The 10,097-nt window shown below is 44.4% G+C and overlaps 1 protein-coding gene across 1 annotated transcript in view; it reads right to left on the bottom strand.

Moving 5' to 3' along the window:
• The window catches only part of LOC125947212 (uncharacterized), a 20,253-nt gene extending 13,386 nt beyond the window's left edge, over positions 1–6,867 (bottom strand). The window contains exon 1 of the mRNA XM_049671616.1: positions 6,777–6,867. Coding sequence (XP_049527573.1) covers positions 6,777–6,867 — 91 coding nt within the window. The remainder of the gene's footprint in view (positions 1–6,776) is intronic.
• Between the last annotated feature and the right edge of the window lie 3,230 nt (positions 6,868–10,097).

The raw sequence follows: 10,097 nt of genomic DNA, 5'->3' as shown, positions 1-10,097 counted from the left end.
CTACAACTGCTGTTTCCTGCAACAGATTTGAAGCCTTTCCTGCGAAAGGAACTGCGAAGCCACTGGCAACGCTTGTGGGATGCTGAAATAAATAATAAGCTTCACTTCATTAAACCACTTAGGTTTCTGGCCTCCCATAACGAAAACACGACGAACTGATGTCCTATTCTGTCGTCTCAGAATAGGACATACATATGGCACCCACAATTTTTTGCTTACTGGTGACGAACCCCCAACCTTGGTAGATTTGTGAAAGGCTGACCGTCCCTCCATGTCCTCGTGGAGTGCCGGGAAGCCGAAACAGAAAGAAGGAAATATTTTCCACAAGCGTACCAATATCATGTCCCGCTTCAACCCATTATGTTTCTTGGTGAAGAACCGCTTTTTAATGCCAAAGCCGTCGCCAAATTTTTGAACGATTGGTCCTGCATGTTATTAGCCCAACTAGTTCATAGCGCATCCTCTCTCCTAGGATGCCGCTGTGATAGTATTTTTTTTATAGCACATGCCTCCAGGCCCTTGTGGTTCAAGGCTCTGTTTAGGCAGTAGTGCTTCTTGCCAATTACTGCATTTTAAATATTTTAAATAAGTATTCTTCTTTCTCAATGCATTCTCATTTCATAGTACACCTCATTAGTCACTGCCATGATTTTAGTACACGTATATTTTACGCACTATACAGCGATTATTTTTAGGCCCCTTTACAGCCACGCCTCATCTACTTCGCAGAATTCATTGCTCCACTACAACCACAAACACTGGCATGGCGCTCTTTGGCCATACTTGGCCCTTGCGCCATTAAACACCATACATCATCATCATCCCCATGAAACACAGAAAACCCCCTTTCTCTCTACAACGCTTATGTTCTTCCGGCGAGATACCGTCTTCCTGGAAAGAGGCCATTATAATTCCTATCCTGAAACAGGGCAAGGATCCATCGGATCCATCGGGCAGACGAAAACGGGTTCAAAGTAAACCCCCACAAGTTCTTGTGTTCTTTTCAGTAGGAAGAGCGGTCTCGTTGCAGATCCACTATCGAAATGTATGGACAACAAATACCTATGAACAAAGAACGCAAGTTTTTAGGCATCATACTTGACTCTAAGCTTACTTTCACCCACCACATAAACACTCTCAAGGCGAAATGCCTGAAAACAATGAACTTACTGAAAGTGTTGTCTCGCACTGCGTGGGTAGTGACACAAGATGTCTATTGAATCTCTATAAGAGCCTCATCCGATCCCGTATAGACTACGGTTCCATTGTATATCACTCTGCGACGCTGAGCGCCTTGAAGATGTTGACCCTGTCCACCATCTGGGTATCCGCCTTTCTACGGGTGCGTTCAAACAAGCCCCGTAGAAAGCCTCTACGCTGAATCAATGAAATGGTCCGCTCCATCTGCAGAGAACGTATTCCTTTGCATATTTCCTAAAAGTGAACTCAAACAATACGCACCCTACCTACACAAATAAATGATCTGTCCAGTGCCCAAACCTTTCAGAACCGCCCCTCCGTGAGAAGCCTTACGCACTGCGAGTAAGAAGTCTTGCCGAAGAATGAATGTGTCCCTCCACGACACAATGTCAAGCCCCCTCCTGTACAGCTGCCGCCATGGCAGTGGCAGCTGATTGACTGTGATCTGTCCTTCATTGAGGTCACAAGCATGCGCCCGTCGTACATATCCGTATGCACTTCCTCGAATTGCAGCACAAGTCTCTTGTCCAGAATATTTTAATGACGCCTCAAAGTCGCTCGCTGGCGTGTCTTACGCGGCGGTCGTCCATCCTTTTCGGCTGCGGGAGCTCTACACCCAAACAACCATCTTTACAGCGGAGGCCTACGCCATCCTGGCGGCGGTTAAACATCAAACAGTTAGACCATACCCAAGCAGTCATTTATACTGACTCTTTGAGCGTATTGAAATGTTTAAAAACTCTAAGGCACAGAAACCCCGTAATTGTAGCTCTTTATTCCACCATTTGCCCGCGTATGTATCGAAACAGCAAATTGTGCTCTGCTGGGTGCCAGGGCACCGCGAGATCGAAGGCAATGAGTTGGCCGACAAGCTAGCCACATCCGTTCAAAGACGCTGCCACTTCACCCATAGCTGTCCCTGTAATGGACGTAAACCCTTTCTCAAGAAAAAGTCAGGGCCTACTGCAACGTCTGTGGGACAGAGAAACGAGCAACAAATTACACACTATCAAGCCTCATCTCGCTCATTGGCCACCAGAATCGAAGACACCCGCACACAAGTTACACTTTGCAGACTCAAGGACACACATACAGTACACACGCATACTTATTGTCCGGTGGCGATCCGCCTGTCTGGATGAATGTGGCGAGCCACTCAGTGTACTTCACGTCCTCCTGCAATGCCCTGAACTGGAGCCTCAGAGGAAAATACATTTTTCATTATCATTACGGCAGAACCTACCATTACCCCATGTATGTTTTTGGCAATGAACTCTCTTTAAATACCAATCCGTTATCGCGTTTTTAAAGGATATACCTACTTTTCTTTTTATATATGCGGTGACTTGTAGCACGGCCTCTCTGGAGAGGCCGCTGCTGCGTATATTTTTTTTTAAAGAAAGCACGTGCCGCCTGGTCTTTGTCTACAAAGGCTTCCGGTAGGCGTCGTGCTACTTTATATTCTTAATACTCAAGCACCATGACCATTTCTAATCCGTTCACTACCCATAGATCATTCCACACGTCACTGCCTAATTCTATTCGATATATGTTTTTACGCTTCTATACCGCGATTTGTTCTTAGCCCCTTTACAGCCACATTGCATCCTGTCATCGGAACTCACTGATCATGGCAAACATACCTTCATTGTCTTGGCGCTCTTTGGCCACACTTGGCCCTTGCGCCACAAAACACCAAGTATCAGCAAACTTTTATCTCGCACATCCTGGGCAGCTAAGGAAGTGTCTAATTAATCTTTACAAGAGTCTCATTCGGTCACGATTGGACTATGGGCCGTAGTATACCACTCTGCCGCCCCGAGCGCTCTAAAAATGCTAGATCCTGTCCACCACCTAGGCATCCGCCTGGCCACTGGCGCATTCAGAACAAGCCCCGTCGAAAGCTTATACGTAGAATCCAATGAGTGGTCACTCCATCTCCAGAGAACATACATCAGCTTCACCTATTTTCTCAAAGTACACTCCGATTGGCAACATCCTTGTTCTGTAACCATAATGATTTGAAGTGTGCAACGCTTTTCTATAATCGACCCTCTGTGAGGCGGCCTCACTGCGTGTAAGAGAACTCAGCGAAGAGATGGATGTCCCACTTCTAGAACTAGCCTAATGCCTCCAGCTAAGATGTCACCCGCCCTGGGAGTGGCAGGTGATAGAGTGTGATCTATCCTTTGTTAGAGGTCACAAAGCACGCACCCGAGCTCGAAATTGCAATGCATTTCCGCGAACTTCAATCGAAGTACTCGTGCTCGGAATTCTACACCGACGCATCCAAGTCCCCATGCTGGCGTATCTTATGCGGCTGGTGGCCCCTCTTTTTCTAATCTGACGTATTGAACCCCCTAACAAGTATCTTCACAGCAGAAGCCTACGCAGTACTTTCTGCAGTGAAACATATAGACAAATTGAAACTACAAAGGGCAATAATATTCAGGACTCGTTGAGTCTTGTAAAAGCGCTACATCTCTACAAAAGCATAAGAATCCTATTTTTCTTGAGCTTTACTCACTCTTGGTGTGACATTTACCAATCTCATAGACATGTGATAATATGCTGGGTGCCTGGTCATAGAGGCATCGAGGGCAATGTTGCTAGCAGACCAGTTGGCCACATCAACTACATCGCAAGCTATTAATCTGCCGCCACTATTTCCTACACAGATCTGAAGCCTTTCCTACGAAACAAACTGCGAAGCCACTGGCAACGCTTGTGGGACGCCGAAGCAAAAATAAGCTCCACTTGATTAAGCCACATGTAGGGTTCTGGCCCTGTACAACTAAACACGACGAACTGATGTCCTATTCTGTCGTCTCAGAATAGGACACACATATGGTACTCAAAATTTTCTATTGAATGGTAATGATCCTCCTACCTGTGGTAGATGTGGCGAGAGGCTCACCGTGCTCCACGTCCTCTTGGAGTGTCGGGAAGCTGAAAGAGAAAGAAACATTTTCCGCTAGCATATCGCTAATGTGTCCCTCTCCATCCCGCTATGTTTCTCGGTAAAGAACCGCTTTTTAGCACCAATGCAGTCCTCGCATTCTTGAAAGATGTTGTGCTACATGTTATTAGCCCAATAAGTTCATAGCACATTCTCTCTCCAGAGGATGTTGCTGTGATAGTTCTTTTCTTTTTATAGCACATACCTCCAGGCCCTTGTGTTTCAAGGGCTCTGTTTAGGCACTTGTGCTTCTGGCCAAGTCTAGCATCTTTAATATTTTGTAAGTCGTATCATTCCTTCGCAATGCATTGTTCATGTCCATAGTACACATAATCAGTCATTGCCAATAATCTTATTACGTATATATTTTACGCACTTTACAGCGGACTGTTTTTAGGCCCCTTTACAGCCATGTCACATCTAGTGTTCATATAGTTCACTATTCATGTACCACTATCAAAACCACTACCATCGTCTTGGTGCTCTTTGGCCACATCTGGCCCTTGCGCCAATAAACCACAATAATCATCATCAACACCAAAGCAGTCCTCGCTTTCTTGAACGAAGTTGTTCTACATGTTATTAGCCCAATACATTCGTAGCGCATCCTCTCTCCAGAGGATGCCGCTGTGATAGTACTGTATAGCACATACCTCCAGGCCCTTGTGTTTCAAGGGCTATGTTCAGGTAGAAGTGTCTCTTGCCAATTTTATATCTTACATATCTTGCATATCTTATCATTCTTAGCAATGCATTTTTTATGTCATAGTACACGTCACTAGTCATGGCCATTATCTTACTATATGTTGATTTTACGCACTTTACAGCGACTATTTTAGGCCGCTTACAGCCCCGTCACATTTTCTCAGAATTCATCACTTCACTGCGAACTAACAAACACTGGCATGGCGCTCTTTGGCCACACCTGGCCCTTGCGCCACTAAACCACACACATTCATTCATTCCTCTTTTGCTAAAGGGCGATCAGGCAGACGAGGGAAGAACAGTACATCCATAGATAATTAGTTCATTTTGGAGGCTATGCCGGCCAACCACCACCGAGCCCAACAAGGGGACGCTATGAGACCGAAGGAGACGCAGACGCCAGCTGTACATAGCCACTATACCTAATATAATAGACCCAAGGTTGGATAGATTACACCAGGTTAACCCTTGCTGCCTGGAAAATTGGAAGTAAAACGAAGCGAAGAGAAGACAGGAGAGATGGAAAGTGAGAGAGAAAGACGAAAGTTGGAGGGAGAGAGAGACAGGAAAAGGCAACTACCGATTTCCCCCAGGTGGGTCAGCCCGGGGGTGCTGTCTATGTGAAGCCGAGGCCAAAGGGGTGTGTTGCCTCCGCCGAGGGGCCATAAAGGTCCAAGCACTCAGCATTGGCTCGCCCCCCCAGGATCCCCTTTTCCCCGGACACGGCTAAGCACGCGCGGTTAAGCGTGGGAGGGTCCAACCCTTGTGTGCTCGGGTACGTGGTGACGCAACTCACCAAACACCTCCTTGCGCAGGACGCCCCTGTGGGGCACAGAGAAGCTGAAAAATGCTATAATTTATACTGATTCATTAAGTGCACTGAGAGCTTTAAATTTAAACTCCGTCTGCGAACCCCTACTTGGTGACATCTTAAACATGGTCTTTTGTAACGATTCTGCTGGGTCCCAAGCCATTTTGGGATACCAGGGGATGAAGCAGCAGATAGATGTGCATCCATGGCAGTGCACAAAACATAACTCACACACACTTCCGTACAAAGACAGTATCCAAACGATTCGTAAGGCCCTTGCATCAAGATGGCAACGGTAATGGAACTCGTGCATAAATAATAAGTTGCATGTGACTAAACCCCTGCTTGGCGAGTGGAAATCATGCAGTCACCAAGAGCTGTTCTATGAGGTAATCTTGTGTCGACTTTGAATTGGAGACACACATCTAACACACAATTTTCTACTTCGAAAAGAAAACCCACCAACTTGCGAGAAGTGCCATGAACCACTTACAGTAATACACATTATTATGACATGTCCACATACAGAAACACAGAGACAGAAACTTATACACAACCTAGGTAACTTACATATACCTTTACACCCCACCTTACTATTAGGAGACGACCCGCTAGTGCCATTCACCGAGTTGTTGAACTTTTAGATGAAACTGGTTATTTACACCAACTATAAAGTAACACAGCGTTTACTGCCCTAACATTGGTTTTTTACTGTCTTGTGACTGGCGCAGCATAGCCTTTGTCGCTTTCGCGCCATTAACCAGAATTATCTAACTCCAGTGACTTGCTTTTAGGCCTTTTTACAGCCACAGTTACATCAACCATTTATAACTCATATACCACTCTATTTATAGTACATTGAAAAACCATCACCATTTGTCATGGCACTCTTTGGCCATATCTGGTCCTTGCACCAATAAAAACCACATATTAATAATCGGAGCCAGTAAGTTGCAAAAGAAGTCGTGACTTGCCTGAAACTGCGGGTCAAGAGGTGGATTTGGTGCGTCAACTTCTTTTGCTGTGTCGTGTCCCTCCGAAAACATTATTTTCAGTCCTTCCAATCGCGCCAGAGCTGATCCACTTCGGTTCTTAGGGCACCTGCTTCGGACACAGCTGTCCTGTAGGCTTCCACCCGGGCGGCGTCATCCAACTGTTCGAACACATCGATGGAACACTGGGCGATCGCCATGTTGGGTTTACAGAGCCGACGCTGTCCTAAAGTCAATGTTTCGACCAAAGGAACGCGCAGCGAGCGACGACCCCACATCAAAAAGGAATAAACGTCTTCATAACTCACCCCGAGCAGTTGGGCGCCAAATGTGACGTGCCGTTGTGGCCGTCGGTTTCTATGGGTTCCGGGGCGGTGTAAGAGGCATCCAGACGCAGTGGAGACCAGGAAGGGACGGCCTGACCCTTCTTTATCGCTCGAGCCCCCTTCGCGAGCGTGAGCTCGGCGTCGATCTTGGTTGTTTTCTCGGCGCCAAGGCGCAAGGCACGTACACACCAAGCGTCGTCTGCTTTCGCTCATGACAACCCCTTTAACCATTTCCTTTCAAGTTCCTTTGCTATCCTGTTTTGTCCCAATAGTTTAGCACCATAGTTGGCAGAAAGCATTATGTACATTTTAGGGATATGAGCAATAAGCTCAGTAATGTCCCATAAAAGTGCTTTGGTACAAGTTCTGTTTAGCTAAACAATTGTGCAGGAACCATCGACAATGTTTGATAGCCAAACGATTTTAGAAAGCTATTCACTTTATTAAGGGAATGATGCACTTGAAGGCATATATTTGTTGCAGTGAGGACATGGAGGTAGTGTTTGCTGTTTCATTGCGCATTTCTGTAGAAAACAGAACCATTAACTGCTACATCTGTGGTGGTGCTGGGGCCCTCTTGTGCAGCCGCTTTAAGGGGAGAGAACAATGGGAGAAGAGATGGGCAATCCTTTCCCCGTACAAAAGCAGGCTCGCCATTTGATATGACAAGATTTGACATTTGAAACCTAGCCCTCTGCAATAACGACACATCGATGCCCTGCTGTTATGGCCGGTAGCGCTGCTGTTATTATGGCCCTGCTGTTATTTCCGGCTGGTAGCGCCTTCGATGCGACAGGTGATTGTGTTGACCTTCAAGTCTGCCGGGTCTCTTTGGTACCAGGATGGAACAAGGCCCCGCTTCAATGATGTCTAGACACGCTCGGAGCTTGTCTGTGCACTCTTAATCTGGTTCCAGATAAGTTCCAGCTAGTAAGCGGAACTTTTTTGCAAAAAAGTTCCGCTTACTTAAGTGTAACTTGCGCCCCAGATAAAATATATGGAACAGTGTTTTGGTTATTTTTATTGGGTTTTATGCGCAGCAGCGTTCCACTTGTTTATTAGCTGGATCATAGCTCCAGTAATTCCATTAGTGATATGCATAGCACTGTTCCACATACTATTTGGAACGTTTCGCACACATTTTCTGTAATTTTACCTGTAATTGTTTCATGAAAACATATCTGGGCAGCGTTGCAGTAAAGCAACAACTGTTTTATAAAGCAATGCCTTTATATTATAATAAAAATTGTCTTGAAGTTGACAGTTCAGCTATACAACAAATTTATAGTAGTCAATGCTGACTTGTCTAATTTAAATGTCATATCAGTTTAGTTATACCAGACATGTGAATGACGCCAAATGTGGTCTACATAAGCTGGTGGCATGAGATGACCAATCAGTAAGTCACCCATTTATTCATTGCGCCTAAAAATGGCAACATAAATTTTTAGGTGCATGTGCACGGAAACAGCCATGCTATCAGTGAGTGCTCAATATAATGAATGAAAGAATTTGTGAAGTCTTGAGAATGGCCGCAGTAAAGGCTGCAGCATTTGCATTCGGGTGTCATGCCTAAGATTTATTGTAGATGCATGTCATATTAAATGAAATTGCAGTGCTACACAATCTGTGAGACTACAATCGCGATAGCTGACGCCAATGCTTTACGTGGGCATGATCTGAAGGCTGAATTCTATTTCTGAATGCACTCAACCTTATGAAATGCTACTTACAGAGGTACAGTACTAACGAAGCCTGATATTCTGGCTGACAGTACTGAATAAGTAAACAAGGATGGAAAACACTTTTGAACACTTTATTCCACAGAACACTTTCTGCAGCACGGTTATGTGCAAACAACTATTTATATAATACAAGGCCAGCTTAAAGAATAAACATTAGTACACAACTATACAGAAGTCTGTGTAGCAAGAACATCAAGACAGTTGGAATAAACAGGAAAACCACAATAAACAAGAAGTAAGTATTGGCATATAGTATTCAGTTCAATGAGTTTTTACTTATACAGATTTGTCAATTGCCAATACAAATGAGCAGCATGCACTGGCTGCTCATATCACCCAAGCAACATAAAAAACATTAAGAGAGCTTGTCTGAAGCAGTCAGCTAGCTACATATTCAGTTTGCAACCTGGCTAGCCTTCTACCTTGTCTTTGTCAGGTAGCTTTTCAGCTGCTTCAACAAACCTTTCAGCTTTTGGGACATGAAGCACTCCTGAAATGTTTCACTCTTTAACAGTATGCTTTGTAGCAACCCTAAGGTCTGTCCGAATGCATGTGGATAGGAGACATCTAGTACGAAATATATAGTCAAGCATAGGATTAATGCATGCTCAACGGAACATCCAGGCACAAGATGAACTGTCTGTTGCTTGCATAAGATTCTTTCGGCTCCCGGTTCCATGACAACACATGGCCCTGGAAGGAGCTTGCTGGCATCATGTGGGTCCTAAAGAAAAGTTTATTTAGTTCACCTCTATGTACATCATTATCATGCAAGTTTTTTAGCATTTTCACATTAATATAAACAAGCACAGTTTTGTGCCCTTTCTACACGTTTACCCTTTAAATAATAAAATATATTCGGTCATGCAAAAAAATGTGCGAAAAAAGTAGGACTAAGGAGGTTACTTGTTATGCATTCGTTATTTAGGTCAAATTTACTGCATTTCTTGCAGGCTGCATATGCCATAACACTTAATGTACTGCAAAGGGCTGTTTACCTTAAGGTGTTTTAAAATATTTAAGCTAATATCAGTATGAAACTTATCGGTGTCAAAGTCCTTTTAATGTGTACTTTTAATGTGTCAAAGTCATTTTAATGTGTTTTAATGATTAGAAACTTTAATTACGGAAAGGATTAGGCACCTGAATGCAATGAATTAATGTTGCTTATGTCTCCTCCTAGGTACTCACCACAGATATTAAAGCAAATTCTGCTTTTTTAGGACGCAGATAGCAGTCAATATCAACAAAGCTGTCCATGTTGAGTTTTTCCCGGATTTTATGAAGCTCACTTTCCATAGCGTGCAGTGATGCCCCAAACCTAACTTCAGCCTCCATGCCAAGCTAAAAACACAGTAT

This window comes from Dermacentor silvarum, chromosome 7 (assembly GCF_013339745.2).
Source record: "Dermacentor silvarum isolate Dsil-2018 chromosome 7, BIME_Dsil_1.4, whole genome shotgun sequence".
NCBI lineage: Eukaryota > Metazoa > Arthropoda > Arachnida > Ixodida > Ixodidae > Dermacentor > Dermacentor silvarum.
This window is presented reverse-complemented; position numbering and strand designations above follow the sequence as displayed.